This window comes from Anguilla rostrata, chromosome 5 (assembly GCF_018555375.3).
Source record: "Anguilla rostrata isolate EN2019 chromosome 5, ASM1855537v3, whole genome shotgun sequence".
NCBI classification, from domain to species: domain Eukaryota; kingdom Metazoa; phylum Chordata; class Actinopteri; order Anguilliformes; family Anguillidae; genus Anguilla; species Anguilla rostrata.
The window spans coordinates 17,928,200-17,945,699 of NC_057937.1; the positions used below are offsets into that span (position 1 = coordinate 17,928,200).

At 50.8% G+C, this 17,500-nt stretch overlaps 1 protein-coding gene across 3 annotated transcripts in view; it reads right to left on the bottom strand.

The window, feature by feature from the left end:
• Positions 1-3,002: 3,002 nt before the first annotated feature.
• The window catches only part of si:ch211-212o1.2 (uncharacterized protein LOC492735 homolog), a 30,895-nt gene continuing 16,397 nt past the window's right edge, over positions 3,003-17,500 (bottom strand). For 2 of the 3 annotated variants that reach the window (XM_064335478.1, XM_064335480.1), the window contains 4 exons: positions 17,456-17,500; positions 12,349-12,493; positions 8,691-8,903; positions 3,003-4,916 (listed from right to left, as the gene is read on the bottom strand). The exon at positions 17,456-17,500 is cut by the window's right edge and continues 47 nt beyond it. In XM_064335478.1, the coding sequence (XP_064191548.1) occupies positions 4,795-4,916; positions 8,691-8,903; positions 12,349-12,493; positions 17,456-17,500 (525 nt within the window). In that variant the 3' untranslated portion in view covers positions 3,003-4,794. Of the gene's footprint in view, positions 4,917-8,431; positions 8,469-8,690; positions 8,904-12,348; positions 12,494-17,455 lie in introns of all 3 variants that reach the window. The other variant, XM_064335479.1, reaches the window with a different exon arrangement.

The following is a 17,500-nucleotide window of genomic DNA, read 5'->3' on the forward strand; positions in this document are numbered from 1 at the left end:
CTCCCAGGGAAGCTGCCAGTCCTTTCAGCCCCAGTGCATTCTGGGAGCCGGAGGATCAGAAAGGCAGCCCTGTCTGCACACTCTGGAGGGATTGCATGGACCACCGGGACTCTACACATGAGACAGAGAGAGAGAGAGAGAGAGAATGAGAGAGATTCTACAGATTCTACAGATATGTTTTTCAGAGAAATGGTGAGCATTTTTGATCTATAACTGGGAGGATGGAAGAATATTTGTCTTTGAAGAAAGCCAAATGAATCCTGAATCATTTCATAATTATCCTATCCTACAGCAGTAATAGTTTAATTTTTTAAATTAATACATGCTTGTTTTTTTTTACTGCTAGTCATATTATTGCTGATAATTACTTTCTAATATTTCAGGCATTTTCTTCTTGTCAGTTCTTCCCATTACATTGTGTATTTCATTTACACAAAATTATCATCTAATATGGCCAGTCTAATACTACAATATTAATTGTGGCTGGTCATTATTTAAGTTTGCAATTTGCACAAAACAATTATGCCAATAAAGCACTTTGATTTGAGAGAAAATTAGAATCATAGAGAGTGAAGGAGGAGGAGAGAGACAGAACAGACAAAGGAGGTGAGAGAATGAGGCAGATAGAGTAGAGAAAAACAAAATGGAGAAGGCGATTTGATGAGCAAGTTATTTGTGCACACAGTAGGTTTTTAATAAGGTTTTTAATGCTTGTTAAAATAGTGATCGAGAATCTGCAACACAAATGCCTCTGTCATGCAAGTGAAGCTCCTTTAATTGGATTGAGAAGGAAGAGAATGAGAAAGAGAAATAGAGATGGAATGAGAGAGTTAGTGTGGGAGTGGAAATAGCCTGGATATATTCATTATCACTGTCATTATTGCAGGATTGTCCCCACGTTATGTCAAGATGAGCAACTCAAGGTTTTTTGCCTGCATCATCAGTTATTGTTTACATTTGGATGATATCTGCATATTATTGTCATGCTAATAAAGCATTTTCAACTGAAACGGACTGAACGATTGTGGTCTGTTCCTAATTATCTTCTTATTTGTGTAGACTTGTATTGTCATCCATTATGGTTTACTATGCAAATAAATGCTATTATCAAGTTATCAGTTATGTCACTGTTTTTATATTTTACACTGTTTTGCTTTTGCATTGTGAGGTCAGTGAATCCCTATTTAATTTTCAATATGAATTTGAGAGCTTAACATTTCATCTAAGTTTATATTTTTTCTCATAATGAATTAGCCACCTTCGTTCTGGAAATAAATACGAAGTAACGTATTAAGACATAGACTTGACTTTCACATGTGCTTCATTTGATTTGATGATCTGTAGCAAATGTTTTGAGATTAATTCATCATTAAGGAGACAGAGGTGTTGGAAAATTAAAAGGTCAACAAAGCAGAGGTGGAAAGTCCAGGGGGTGAGAAAGTAAAAGTCCTGCCCTGTGTGTCTTCCACCCATGAACTCAGCCAGCTGATTTCACTCATTAGCTCTACCACGAAGAATACTGCTAATTAGCAAATCCAGACTTGACAAATGACTGGAATAAAATACTGGGGAGGAGTTTTACTTTCTGAACCTGGATTTTCCACCTCTGCAACAAAAGCAGAGGGAGATGTGTCTGGGTAGTTGGGGGAAAATACAGATGGAAGGCAGAAAGGAGAAATGGAGGGAAAGAGACAAAAAAGAAAGAAAGAAAGGGAAACGGGAGAAAGTGAGAGAAACATCAATGCAAACACAATTTTTTCTGGAAATGAAGTCCAATCGAGTGAATCCAGAAGCAGAGCAAAACCATCAACTGGCTGTGCACTATAGAGAGTACAGATAAATATACAGAGTATGCAGGTTTTCATTCCAGCCAATCACTGCACCCGCTGATTTCACTAATTAGCACACCTTCAACCAGAGAGGAGGAGCTAATTAGTGAAATCAGCAGGTGAAGTGATTGGTTGGAATGAAAACCTGCATACTCTCTGCCCTCCCATTGCACAACTGGGCACCACTGCAATAGACTGCACAATGTTAAAAATCTGCTTAAAGTCAGCGAAACCACAATACCAATAAGCCTACCTCATATAGGTGTGTCAATCACGTCCGTTATCAGCTCATCCCGATGGTATAAGGATCAGTGGATCTGCACAACAGCTGCAGGGAGAAGATGATAAAAAGAGCAGTGATTGGTTGCTGTGGTTAGTTACTATGGGCAGGAGCGGTGTGTCTGGAGTCTTGGATCAGGGCCTCTGCATGAACAGATTATCTGTCCTTTTGGTGTGTGGATAGACCAGCATCGCAGCCGCAGTGAATGGAATTGACCATCCAGTTGAGTACGGGATCTAGCAGTGAAGATCACAAGCCACGAATGCACACGCACCTGTGTCTATTGCACATATGCTTAGAGAGAGATTTCCATACACAAACACACAGACATGAACATCCATTATATCCAGCACATTATACTCAGCAATATACATTGCACACAGTACTGAAATTCTGCAATATGTGCATACACAGAAAACACACACACACACACACAATAAACCACGTTGTGCACCCATTCAGTTTTTGGCAAGTGACTGGCAAAAAAATGTTGTGATTGAATTTATCCTTTCAAGAGGTCCAGGGAACAAATGTCTCAATCACATGACAAAATGATCAACCACTGGCTCACACACTCAACGAACAAGAGACCTCCGGCAAAAGGCAGGTGTATGTTTTAGGTACAGCCACAAGAGGGAGCTCTTCAGTCATCTTTAACCATCCATCTACGCATTCGGAAAGTGAGATTTTAAACGGCTTAGTGTGATCCAAAAACCTGCCCAACTGTCAAGACTGAAATTCATCCTTGCACGCACGCACACCGAAATACACATAAGTACATACAACATAGAAGTGCACTGTACGATGCACAAAAATGTAATTACAAATATTTTTAAAAGGGTATTTGACCTGGTCAAATCAATTTCTATGGAAAGCAGAAAAATATGGAAACGTTCAGTTTAAAACATCTTTAATAAAGCATACAATCAACAAAACATTTATTTAAGGCAGACCAGCCAGGAAATCATAAAGGAGAAATCATTTTGCAGCTGGCCTTAAACAATCTCCAGAAACCGAAATAGAAAATTATAGACGAGATGCGGTTCTATAAACAAAGACTGAAAAACTTGAAACGGCATATGTTAAAGCGGAATCCTAAACAGAGCCCAACAGTAATCAAAGAATTATTCGCCGTTGCCACTAAAGCGGAGTGTATAGGCGCCTGCATGCGCGCGTGTGTACACACATATCCGCATGTACATTTGCGTATGTTAGTATGTACGTGCATGCGCATAATGTAGGCGTGTTTTTATATGCGGCCATGGGGTTTGTGCAAGTTCATGGTGTGTCGCTCGTCTATGCGCGTGTGTACATCTGTGCGCGCGAGTTAGCGTGTGTGTGTGTGTGTGTGTGTGTGTGTGCGTGTGTGCTTTAAGCAATAAAAACTGAGAAAGGCTGAAACACTTTTGCTCACTGGCTCTTGCTAATTTGTTCTGCCCTGCACACTCCGAGCAGTCCGTTAAAAAACAAAAACAAAAAAAGGAGACATGTTCTATTAAAGTCCTGGAAACTTTGAAAGCTTTCAGCAGAAAATAAATAACAAAAAACAGCTTAGTGGCTCTGGGGGTTCGTTCAGCCCTTTAAAGGTGTGCTGTGGGTGCGCGGGTTGCACGGACCGCAGACAGGAAAGCAAAAAGCCACGTAACACAAAAAAACGAGCCACACGGTAAGTGCGGAGCCAGGCGGCACCCGGTCCCCTCTCTACACCCGTCCGTCAAACGTGCCGGCGGTGACGAGACAACCGAGCCGCTCCGGCCGCGTGCAGGCGGGGAGGGAAGGGGGCGGGGCTGACGTGGGCCGACGCAGAGCGACCCCCCCCGGCGAGAGACTCATCACTGCCGAGGGCAAGATCGCACTGGCGCGTCATCGTCTGTTTCTTCAGTGCGACTGAGAGGGCAAAAGAAAGTTAAACTGCTGATGTCCGCCCTCCCATTCAGGGGAATAGGAAAAACAGAGGGAGATTAATGCGCGAGCTGTGAGGAGACGCTATTCTCCGTTAGCTTCCGCGCGTTTGAAGCCACACAGCTTTCCCCAGGTAGCCTAGCTGCGAGTCTCCTCGTGTTCTAGCGGCAGCAGGGACACATAACACACCACTGGTCAGGTGACAGAACAAGACAAGCCCACTGGACAGAAGACACAGTAAGACAACAAGCTCATTGGTTAGGTTTCTGAACAAGACATCAGCCAATTGGTGGGGTGACAGAGCAAGACAACAGCTCATAGGCAAGACAACATAAGACAAAAGCAGCCTATTGGTTATGAGCACCGTCAGCTGATGTGGGTGGGGGGGCAGCTAGGGTGGCACATTTTACATCAACACATTTCATTGTATAAACTCAACCTCATTTCCAAAAAAAAGTTAACTTCCGAGACAGAGAATGAAAAAAAAAAAAAAAAGAATCGAGACTGACGAAGAGAGTCTTGCATCGAACGAGGAGCTGGAGACTCTTTTCTCTTATAAAAGGCTGCGGCTGCAGAAGAAGGTACTGTGTGTTTGGCCGTTATCGGGAGGGTTGCCGTGGAAACGCGTCGGAGTGGGCGGGGCAGAGGCGCATGTCCGTCTCACAGGCTCCTCCCTGTTTGCTGCTGTCTGAGATGGCAGGGCTGGCTCGGTGTGGAGGGCTGGGCGGGGCACGGGCACACGGAGGCGGGGCATGGGCGGGGCCTGTTGGGTCCTGACCCGCCTCAGTGGGTTTTCTTGGTCCAATTGAGGTCGTCGCTCCGGGGCTTCTGCCCCGTGACCCTTTCAATGAGCCACTCCATCCTCCTCCAGAACCCTAAACAGTCCAGGGGGTAATTCAGCCAGCCTGGGGAACAGAGGGAGACAGTGAGGAGGAGAGGGATGAATATTCAGCTCGAACATCACAAACCAAAATACAGAATTTCACTGAGAAATAATAGAAAAAAAAAAAATCTTTTACATTGCATTCCATCATTACTCTGTCAATGAAGGGATGAAAAAAGAGAAGAGGATGAGAGAGGTTAGGGTTGGATGAGAAAAAGGGGGAAGAGAGCAGAAATAAGTGGATGAGAGAGAAGAAAAAGTGATAGTGATAAACAGATAGACAGAGGAGTTGATGAAGCTCATCAAGAAATCATAATAAGCCACAATGTACAATTACAGTGGCAACACAGTTGAAAATATTTACTAGGGATGCAAACTGTAAAAGTTCAAAGAAACTCTGTCAAAGAAAGAGAGAGAGAGTGGGAGAGAGAGAGACCTTTGATTCTCCTTTATTTAACAGTTAAAAGTAAACATACAATTCTTAGTTATCCAAAATAATCAAAGAGAAATAAATCAATGGAAAACCGAGAGAGAGAGAGAGATCGGTCATTTGACTGGTTACGGTGCTGAACAGTTAAAATTAAAGAGATGCGACTGACATGTCACGGTGATGAAAGATGAAACGCAGGATCTGGTGAGGAGAAAGTGGTGAGGATAAACGGAGGAGTGGAGAAAAAGTGCAGAGAGATGAAAGAGGTACAGTTAACAGGAAGATCGGAGAGATGGAGCAACGGGGGGTTGGGGGGGGGGGGGCTCAGCGGGAACAGGGAGTCCAAAACAAGGGCACAAATCACAAGAGACGCGTACGTACGTGCACACACACACACACACACACACACACTCGCTACCCAGCAGCTATAAACACAGCACCTCCCCACAGCACCCTCTCCCAGGAGACAGATAGGAAAGCTGCCTTCACCTAGAGAGAAATGCATACATATTAACATACACACTGCACACTGTACACACACACACACACACACGCTGCGTACATACCCCCAGATGAAAGGGGAGATACGCGTCTCACACAGGCCTGGGATATGAACAGACACAGGCTCCCACAAGGACTGTGTACCAAAGCCAGTTATACCTCACACACACACACACACACACGCACAAGCACACACATGCACACACACACACACACACACACAAGCGTGCATACACACACACACATACAGACATGCATGTGCAAACAACACACACACACTCTTACACAAACGCACAAACACACACAAACACGCACACACTCACACACACAAAGCTGGAGAAACAGGGGCAGAAACTAGGAGCCGAAACACAAAGGCACAAATGGCAGGAGACAGACACACACATGCAAGCAGGCACACTCATACGCACACACACACACGCACAGGGAACAGCCAAATACCCATCACACACACTCAACCCTGCAGACATGCTCAAACATGCGCATGTACGCACTGCACCCCATCACGCACACTCGCACACATGCAACACACACAGTGCACACACACACAGTCACACCTGAGATTCTTATTACATGCACAGACACATACACACACACACACGCGCACGCACACGCACACGCTCACGCACACACACACACACACACACACACACACGCACACACACACGCGCGCACAGAGCTGCTCTCCGGGCCCCGTGGAGAGGAACGCGGCCCCGTCGCGCTGTCTGATTCCTGCTCTTTGTCCCGCTCCCGCCCCCCCCAACACACCCCACCCCACGCAGGCCCATTTGTTGGAGCAGACAGCAGGTTAGCATTAAATATACATGGAAGATTGTCAGCAACAAAGGCAGCACCCCCACCCCCCCTCCCCAAACCCCCCACCCCTGGAGACGAGGCAGGTTGGGGTAGGGGGGGGGGGGGGGGGGTGGTGGAAGAGCGGCGAGAACGCGGTCCCTAACACTTAACACATCCCCCCCCCCCCCTCACCCTTCATCTCATCACAGTCATACAGACTGAGGTTAGGGACTGTGGGGGAAAATGGAACCCCTACACATCTGTCCTCTACGGAGGGACCAGGTGACGAACACACACACACACACACACAAAAGCGCTCACTAACAGTTCCTTAGACACGGAGCGTGGTGAATGTTTTCCCGCCCCTACAGAGAAGAGAAGCCCCTCCCACTTTCTGCCCATATAGAGGTCATTGACATAACAGTGCCCACATTGGGTGCAAAGCAGGGATCTAAGGAAAAAAAAAAACAAAAAAAAACAACACACTTCTCTAATTGGTCAGAAATGCTGAGCCAATCCAGCAGACCCAACTGTGGTGATATCACAGCCCGAGAATGACAGGGTAAGGCTTTTGCTCGAAGTTATTATGACATCATGGCATTTGAATGGATTGGAACAGATGTGTGCGCATCGAAAACTCAGTTCAGAGAGCCTCGAGTCCAAATTTAAATCCAAAATAAAAGCTGCTATTTTTTTGTCCGGGAGCTTATCACTGTGTATTTACACTAATCTCCCGCATCCCAGCACACAAAGCTTAACTTTGGGGGGGGGGGGGGACCTCCAGTAACCCTGCATGCCTTGGAATAATGGGACTACAGTGGTGCAGTGACACATCTTGCAATTGGGGGACAGAACCTTTGGCATCCCAGCAGGCTTCAGAGCAGTGGTCTCAAACTCAGTGCCATGGAGGGCCGTGTGTATGCTGGTTCTTATTCCAGCCTCAGATCTTGATTATATAATTAGTTCAATAATTTGCTGAATTAGGGATGCAGGTTTGCACATAACGGTGACCCGACGTCTATGGTGACCCGCATTGTCTAAATAAAAACCTGCTTATATTCTGTGCTTCAATGCAGTTAAACGCATATGGCTGAATGAGAAACTGGACTCAATTAAGGCAGCATTAATTGGTTGGAATGAAAACCTGCATACACACGGCCCTCCATGGCAACGAGTTTGAGACCACTGCTTTAGAGCATTGACCCTACAGTGACACACAAGCAGCTCTAGTTGGTAACACCTCCAGTGCCCCAGCATGCACTGTGGTATTGTGCCTGTTGTACGGCAGTTGTGGATCTAATGAATAGACCCCCTCCATGCCAGCATACAGTGCAGTGCAGCACCGGTACAGTTTGCAGCAGTAGGTCTCACGAATGAAGACCTATCCCAGCATGCAATGCTGTACTATACCTGCGTTTATGCAGTAGTAGGTCTAGTGGATGAAGACCTATCCCAGCATGCAGTGCAGTGCTATACCTGTGGTTCAGCAGTAGTAGGTCTCGTGGGGGGACACCTATCCCAGCATGCAGTGCTGTACCTGTGGTTATGCGGTAGTAGGTCTCACAGATGAAGACCTATCCCAGCATGCAGTGCAGTGCTATACCTGTGGTTCAGCAGTAGTAGGTCTCGTGGGGGGACACCTATCCCAGCATGCAGTGCTGTACCTGTGGTTATGCAGTAGTAGGTCTCGTGGGGGGGACACCTATCCCAGAATGCAGTGCTGTACCTGTGGGTTATGCGGTAGTAGGTCTCACAGATGAAGACCTATCCCAGCATGCAGTGCAGTGCTGTACCTGTGGTTATGCAGTAGTAGGTCTCGTGGGGGGACACCTATCCCAGAATGCAGTGCTGTACCTGTGGTTATGCGGTAGTAGGTCTCACAGATGAAGACCTATCCCAGCATGCAGTGCAGTGCTGTACCTGTGGTTATGCAGTAGTAGGTCTCGTGGGGAGACACCTATCCCAGCATGCAGTGCAGTGCTGTACCTGTGGTTATGCAGTAGTAGGTCTCGTGGGGGGACACCTATCCCAGCATGCAGTGCAGTGCTGTACCTGTGGTTATGCAGTAGTAGGTCTCGTGCGGGGAGACGTGGTGGATTCGGTGGTGTTTACGGGGCAGGACCACGTGGCAGTCTTGCAGCGTGGTGACCCACCACGGCAGGCCGAAGTAGGAGTGAGACCACTTGTGGATCTGGTTGGTCATGGTGACGAAGACCGCCAGTGCGAAGACGAAGCACTCCCAAGGGTAGGACTCCGCAAGGGCATCTGGGAAATCGGAGACAAAAAGGAGTGAGAGACAGACAGTGCCAGAGAGAAATGCAAGGATATGCAGAGAGAAAAAAACTAAAATTAACTGACAAAAGAAAAAGGGAGAACACTCCTTTATATCACAGGTACATTATGAACCTTTGAATTTGAAGGTCTGTAGTGACGCAGTACCGACACTGTGGAGTCAGTACTGTGACACAGTACATCTTACTGTTATGTGGCATAACAGTAAGATGTACAGTGTCACAGTACTGACCCTTAGAAATATGGTAAATAACAGTTGTGAATACAATGAAACAGTGCAGACATCATAAAGCTAAGTATGTAACAATAGTGTGCACACTGAGGCATTACTAACACTGGAGAGCTGGTGCAGTAGAGTGTGCACTGAGGCAGTAGTGACACTGGAGAGCTGATATATAACAGTAGAGTGTGCAATGATGCAGTACTGACACCGGAAAGCTGGTATAAGACAGCAGAGTGTACAATGATGCAGTACTGACACAGGGAAGCTGGTATAAGACAGTAGAGTGTACAATAATGCAGTACTGACACTGGAAAGCTGATATATAACAGTAGAGTGTGCAATGATGCAGTACTGACGCCATAAAGCTAAGTATATAACAGTAAAGTTTGCAATGAAGCAGTACTGACACTGGAGAGCTGGTACAGTAGAGTGTGCACTGAGGCAGTACTGACACCATAAAGCTGAGTATATAACATTAGAGTTTGCAATGAGGCAGTACTGACACTGGAGAGCTGGTACAGTAGAGTGTGCACTGAGGCAGTACTGACACCATAAAGCTGAGTATATAACATTAGAGTTTGCAATGATGCAGTACTGACACTGGAGAGCTGGTACAGTAGAGTGTGCACTGAGGCAGTACTTACACCATAAAGCTGAGTATATAACATTAGAGTTTGCAACGATGCAGTACTGACACTGGAGAGCTGGTATAGAGCAGTAGGACGGTGGTGACGCAGTGCAGGATTCTCCACATTCTCAGGGTGTCCATTACTGAGCGCTGCAGGTCTGGGCTGTGATACGAGGCACAGTCCTCGAACCCCCGTGGGCTTGGGTTACCCCTCAGAGGAGGTAAGTTAATGACTGGGTGTGGATTACGGCGTCAGTCCATCTGGAACACCCCGCTCACCCTCCCGTACGCCCCGCACATAACCCAAAAAGACTAGCGCCGCAAGGTTAGCGCCTGTCTGTCGCCCCCTGGGTGACCCCTGACATCACCTGGGCCCTGAGAAGAGATCAAAGTGTATCGTATATGCAGTCTCCCCGTCTAACTGATGGCCCATGCGCTTCCTCAATGGCAAGATGTTATTTCATGAGAGCGTGTCCTAGCAAATGTGTGTCTGTGTGTGTGTGTGTGTGTGAGTGAGAGGGCGTGTGTATGTGTGTGCGAGAAAGAGAGAAAGAGAGAGAGAGAGAGTGTGTGTGTATACATAGTGATCTCGGTGTAGCCTGTGTATACGTGTCTGTGGGTGTGTGTGTCTTTGTCTGTGTAGGGACCCCGGTGTTGTCAGTGTGTGTGTGTGTGTGCGTGTGTCTGTGCGAGTGCGTGTGCGTATGGTGTGTGGTGTGTGTGAGCGTGTGTGCACGCGTATGGTGTGTGGAGTGTGTGTGCGTGTAGCGACTCCAGCACTGGCAGCGTGTTTGTGTGTGGTGAGTGTGTGCGGTGTGTGTGGCGTGTGTCTGTGCGAGTGTGTGTCTGTGCGCGTAGCGACTCCAGCACTGGCAGCGTGTTTGTGTGTGGTGAGTGTGGCGTGTGTCTGTGCGAGTGTGTGTGCGCGCGTAGCGGCTCCAGCCCTGGCAGCGTGTTTGTGTGCGGTGTGTGTGGCGTGTGTCTGTGCGAGTGTGTGTGCGCGCGTAGCGACTCCAGCACTGGCAGCGTGTTTGTGTGTGGTGAGTGTATGCGGTGTGTGTGGTGTGTGTCTGTCTGTGCGAGTGTGTGTGTGCATGTAGCGACTCCAGCACTGGCAGTGTGTTTGTGTGTGGTGAGTGTGTGCGGTGTGTGAGGTGTGTGTCTGTGCGAGTGTGTGTGCGCGCGTAGCGGCTCCAGCCCTGGCAGTGTGTTTGTGTGTGGTGAGTGTGTGCGTTGTGTGAGGTGTGTGTCTGTACGAGTGTGTGTGCGTGTAGCGACTCCAGCACTGGCAGCGTGTTTGTGTGTGGTGAGTGTGTGCGGTGTGTGAGGTGTGTGTCTGTGCGAGCGTGTGTGAGTGCGTAGCGGCTCCAGCACTGCTAGCGTGTTTGTGTGTGGTGAGTGTGTGCGGTGTGTGAGGTGAGTGTGTGCGGTGTGTGAGGTGTGTGTCTGTGCGAGTGTGTGTGTGCGTAGCGACTCCAGCACTGGCAGTGTGTTTGTGTGTGGTGAGTGCGTGCGGTGTGTGAGGTGTGTGTCTGTGCGAGTGTGTGTGTGTGTAGCGACTCCAGCACTGGCAGTGTGTTTGTGTGTGGTGAGTGCGTGCGGTGTGTGAGGTGTGTGTCTGTGCGAGTGTGTCTGTGCGCGTAGCGGCTCCAGCAGTGGCAGTGTGTTTGTGTGTGGTGAGTGTATGCGGTGTGTGAGGTGAGTGTGTGCGGTGTGTGAGGTGTCTGTCTGTGCGAGTGTGTGTGAGTGCGTAGCGACTCCAGCACTGGCAGCGTGTTTGTGTGTGGTGAGTGTGTGCGGTGTGTGTGGTGTGTGTCTGTGTGAGTGTGTGTGAGTGCGTAGCGGCTCCAGCCCTGGCAGCGTGTGTTTGTGTGTGGTGTGTGTGTGTCTATGCGAGTGTGTGTGTGTGTGTGTGTATGTGTCTGTCTGTGCGAGTGTGTGTGTGTGTGTGTGTATGTGTCTGTCTGTGTGAGTGTGTGTGAGTGCGCAGCGGCTCCAGCCCTGGCAGCGTGTGTTTGTGTGTGGTGTGTGTGTGTGTCTGTGCGAGTGTGTGTGCGTGCGTAGCGGCTCCAGCCCTGGCAGCGTGTGTTTGTGTGTGGTGTGTGTGTGTCTATGCGAGTGTGTGTGTGTGTGTGTGTATGTGTCTGTCTGTGTGAGTGTGTGTGAGTGCGCAGCGGCTCCAGCCCTGGCAGCGTGTGTTTGTGTGTGGTGTGTGTGTGTCTATGCGAGTGTGTGTGTGTGTGTGTGTGTATGTGTCTGTCTGTGCGAGTGTGTGTGGTGTGTGTGTGAGTGTGTGAGTGCGTGTAGCGACTCCAGCACTGGCAGCGTGTGTTTGTGTGTGGTGAGTGTATGCAGTGTGTGAGGTGCGTGTCTGTGTGCGTAGCGGCTCCAGCCCTGGCAGCGTGTTTGTGTGTGGTGAGTGTGTGCGGTGTGTGAGGTGTGTGTCTGTGTGAGTGTATGCGGTGTGTGAGGTGTGTGTCTGTGCGAGTGTGTGTGCGCGCGTAGCGGCTCCAGCCCTGGCAGCATGTGTTCAGGGCTCCTCCGTGGCCCGGCCCGTGCCCTCTGACCTGGCGAGTGGGACAGGAATTTGTAGGCCATGCGCGCCAGGGGCAGGATGGTGATCATGCAGTTGTCCCCGTTGGTCTCGATGAAGTCGTGGCGCGTGATGGCGGTCGGGTCGATGTGGTGCTCCCGGAAGGGCCGAATAAACGCCTGAGCGGGGGAGGGAGGGAGGGAGGGAGGGAGGGAGAGGGGGAGAGGAGGAGAACGACGAGCGGAGGGAGGGAAAGGGAGGGAGACGGGGAAGAGAAAGAGGAGCGTTAGCGGGAGTTGCGGGGGAGCGCATTTTCATACTGTTTTTCCATTTGCGGAGCGAAGCGGGCTCGGCGGTTCGTATGCTAAGCATCGATCCCTGAGAGCGAGCGTCGTTTCCCCACGAGCGTCCCGCCGGAGCCGTGCACTCATTTCGGAATTAAGGCAATTTTCAGAGGCGGGGAAGGCGACGGGCCCGGAGGCCGCGGGACGACAGAAGCGGACACGCCCGGCTAGCGCGCGACGCCGCCGCGTGAAGCTGCGCAGGAACATTGTGTTTCGCGTCTCTCTCCGGAACGAGGAGGGGGCGAGGGGGCGGGCGGGAGGGAGGGAGACGTTTAAACCACGGACGGCGCGCGATACGCCAGATACGGCGGCTTAACCGCCGCCTCACGTCCGGCCAATAAAACGCGCGGAGACGAGCGGGCGCCGGTGGCGCCGCCGGCTCGGCGATAAACGGAGCTGCGGATAAGCCGTCGCCGTGACGACGGCGGCGGCCCGGCGCTCGGGAGGCGGGACGCCCCGCCGGCGGCCCGCGGGTCTCCGCCAAGCGAAAAGCGGACGGGGGGGAGGAGCCCGAGGACGAGCGCGAGAAAGCGAAAGAACATTGAAGAGCGGGGGCCAATTTATTTTAGCGAGAGAGAGAGAGAGAGAGAAATAATGACGATTCGGGGCTGGGATTACCATACGCGCGGCGTCTCGTCCACGGAAGGCCATTATCCGCCGCTGGCGGGGCGGGGCGGGGCGGGGCGGGGCTCGTCCGCGCGCGTATCTGAGGAGGCCCCGAGCGTCCACCGCGGGAGGCATCCACAGAGATCCCGACAATTATCGCTCTCCCTCCCCCCCCTCCTCCTCCCGCCCCCTCCTCCTCCTCCTCCTCCTCCTCCTCCTCCTCCGGGCCGTCCGGCAGATTAAAAGACTTCCACCACCTCGCTAATCCCACACCGCTTAACCTCTGCCCCCGTCCCTCCTACGCAAATCGGGGGTCCTGCATCTCTCCCATCGCCTGGCAACACCCTCCTCCTCCTCCTCCTCCTCCTCCTCCACCAGCCTAGCCATCCCCCCCCCCACTCCCGCCCCCCCTGCTCATCCAAGGAATTTTTGACAAGAGCAGCCATCAAACAGGCCTTTTGATTCGCGCGAGGGCGTCTAATCACCGTCATTACGGATTCTCCCACAAGTCCCGGCTTCCTGTCGGAGACGCTAGCGCTAATGACGCCGCTAACCGCCGCCTTTAATCTCCCAGAAATCCCTACTAAATGGCCAAAACTCTCGCCCACGCCCCTCTCTAAACCTCTCGCCCCCCCCCCCCTCCTGCCCCCTGAGTACTTCTGAAGCCCCCGCTCGCTCGCCGGCTCGGGGGGGAGGCGGCTGTAATTACTGACCGGGGGTGGGGGGGGCCTGGCCTATCCCAGACCAGCGAGCTGAGGGAGGCCAGGCCTTCACAGCAGGGGTTCGAGAGAGGCATGCCGCAGCTGCCCAGCTCTGACTCTGGGGTGGGCGCGCGGGGTGGGAGGGGGAAGGGAGGGGGGCTCTGGCTGGACTGTTAATGGGGTGCAGCTGCTGGTTTCGGTCCCTCGCTTCTCCAGGGCTGCCTGGGACCAAAGACTCTCCCCCCTCATAAACCAAGTCCAAAGATGCTCCCCTCATAAACCAAGCGCAGACCGCACTGATCTATTGTGATGTCACAGTGTATAAATTACACCGTCCTAATCTGGAGCCGTGCGGCTCCATTCCTGGAGGGCAGGTGTGCGCACGGGTTTTTGTTCCAACCCAGGGTCTCGGCTTAAAAAATGCATTCACAGAGCACACATACATGTCTTCAGATGTAGCTCCAGCTTAAAAATAAGTGTGAATAAGTAAACGAGTTAGCTGATTAAATAATTAGGCACAGAACTTGGTACAAAATCCTGAAACGGATCCACCTGTGATGTGAACCCGTGCCCTAGCCTGTAAGTTGCATCTTCAGCTGGATTTGCCAGCCCAGAGGTAGCCGCAGAGATGCCTGAGGAACAGCAGGACCCCGAGCGAGTAACATTATGCCTGCGGCCCGAGCTGAGATTCAAAGACCATAATCACTTCCGCGATTATAAAACATAAAGCGCATCCATCTTAGGCTGGCGGCCCGCAAAAGCAGTGAATTCACCACGTCTATGTGTAACATCAGTAATCTATCATACTCCATTTTAAAGGCAGCACTCCACTGTATGCGCACCATGCAAGACTACCCTAAAGGCTGCCCAAAAAAACAAAAAAGGCTTGTAAGAACTGGAAATGTAGCACTAAAAGTAACAAAAAAAAAACAGTGCTAAAAAGAGACAACATAAAATAATAATGTAAAAAATAACAGCGGAGAACAAAATGAATTTAACTACTCTACAATAGTGTACTGAAAGATTTGAAACACTGCAAGGTGGTGTTAAAGACCTGAGGTAAGGCACTCCATAAATATTCTGTAATATCCATATTTATACAGTAATAACGTTCATTAAAATACTCCACAGTAAAAGCATTACTTTGCTACACTGTAACAGTGTAAAAGCAATAGCCATCTTCACCATAGCAGCAGTGCTGTCTGTAAGTACAGCATACTACCGTAAAACCAGTACTTGTACTTACTACACCTTGATACCAGAGCTTCCACACACAGTGCAGGGCTCCATGTGCCGTACAGCAAATTCAGCTCTGTACTGTGATGTGCTGCACTGTGAAAACAGTCGTGAAATGCTAAAAACAAGCCCCTGTAGTTCCAGCGCCGCTCCCTCTGCGGTAAAAACCGATACTCGTGCAATACTCGATACACCGTACCGCGCAGCTAAACCGTAAAACCTCTGCTCTTAATTACTGAGCCGGGCCCAGCCGCTCACTCAATCTCTTATTTTGTTTTCTGGGGTCTGATGAAACAGTCGCGCGCTAAAGCGATGGAACGAAAATGTTTTTCGCCGTCGGTCGCCGGTGGGGGTGGGGGTGGGGGGGGGGGGGGGAGGGGCGGGCAGGCGTGGGCGCGTGCGAAGCAGAGCCGAAGCAGTAATTGGCGGGAAAGGAGGCCGGGCGTGCGCTCCGGCCCTCCAGGAGCGGAGCGGGGCCCCGCCCCGCCCCGCGTTAAACTGACACCCCTGCGGTAGAGGGACGAGCCCGCGTCCAGCAGGGCGGCGGCGGCGTCCGCAGGGGGACTCCGTGCTTCGCTTTCAATCAGGAGCCAATTTAGCCCTGGGGACGCCAGGCGTGCCGACTCTTCAGCTAGTCGGACGCTTGAATTAAGCGCTCAGGCGTCGGAACACGCCGGAAAACCAACGGACGCCGCGCCCCTCCATGCCTGAAGTCCGCCGCTCCCGCGTCTTACCGCGCTGCTCGGAAAAACCCGCGCTCTGCCGACAGACCTGGGCCAAACACGCATCTGCTTTGGATTCAAATACTTTTCTGCGCTCTACTGATCTTGTCCGGCGTAATTGAGCCTGCCAATATGACCGGAAGGCGGGGTTTGCACTTTTTGAGAGCATCTCATTGGTTCCGATACACCAGACAAGATCAGTAAAGCGTAGAAAGGTATTTGAATCCAAAACAAATGTGTATTTGACCCGGGTCTGTCAGCCAAACGGTAAAGGTGGTAACAACGTGACTCGACAAACCGTAACGTACAGAATTAGCGCCGTTACCAAGGTATAGACAGTCGCTGTATTTAGCCGTGAACCCGCTAGCCCCTCCCCAGCCCCCAACCCCCAGCCCCCAGCCCCCTCCCCAAAGTGTCCCAGTCAGCAAGGAGTATAAATACATACAGACAAATGACCCAGGAGAGCCCAGCTACCTGGCTGACAGAGCAAAGGGCCACAGAGGCTCCTTAATTGGGGTACGAGTGTGTGACCAGGTGCCGGGCGCACATTAATCCTACCCCCCATTCCATTGGGCAGCGAGTGTGTGAGTGTGTGTGTGTGTGTGTGTGTGTGTGTGTGGAGGGGGAGGGGGAGGGGGAGGGGAGAGGGGGTCCCCGTATAGAGAGACGAGGGAGATCTCAGGGGGAGGGGCTGACATTTCGCTGTCACCAGTCACGGGGTGGAGAAGGGGGTCGGTGGGGAGTTAGGAGTTAGCGCGAGTCTCGGCGAGTTCAATTAAGCAGACACTAACGAGGCAGGCTAGCAGGTCTTCGTTAACAATATTAACGAGCCTGGCAGAGGTTGGGGCCTGCAGGGACCTCTGAGTCCAGCACTCAACTTGCGGGGGGTGTGGGGGGGTTGGGGGGGATGGGGGTGGTCAGCTGGGTTTGGGCAGGATCAGCTGGAGCTGATCAGATACTGATCTGGAGGGAACAACTTCACGTGCGTGTGTGTGCGTACGCACACAGACGCGCACACACGTGCACACACACAGACACACCAGTGTGTGCACAAGCTCACAACCTTCACCCAAACAGCGATGCATTTGTTCCTCCTCATAAATACACCTGGGCACATGAACCAATATGTTATAGTACTAGCAACACATCCAATAATAATGTCAGCTTCTGTTATTTAAAGCTGTCAATTTTTTTTTGGAGCAAGCACAGTAATGTGGATCTCTGATCAGTGGTCATCACAGTAATGCTGATCTCTGATCAGTGGCCAGCACAGTAATGCTGATCTTTGTTTAGCAGTAAACACATTAATGCTAATCTTTGCTCAGTAGTAAACACAGCAATGCTGATATCTGATCAGTGGTTAGCACAAGAATGCTGATCTCTGATCAGTGGTCAGCACAGTAATGCTGATCTTTGCTTAGCAGCAAACAGGAATGCTGATCTCTGATCAGTGGCTAGCACGGCGAGGAAATCGATGGTGCTTAGAGGTGTTACGGAGGGAGTTGCGTGTCACATCCTGCCACAGCGCTCACCTTTCCAAGAACAGGTATGTCCACAGAGCCCCAGGTGTCTGCAGC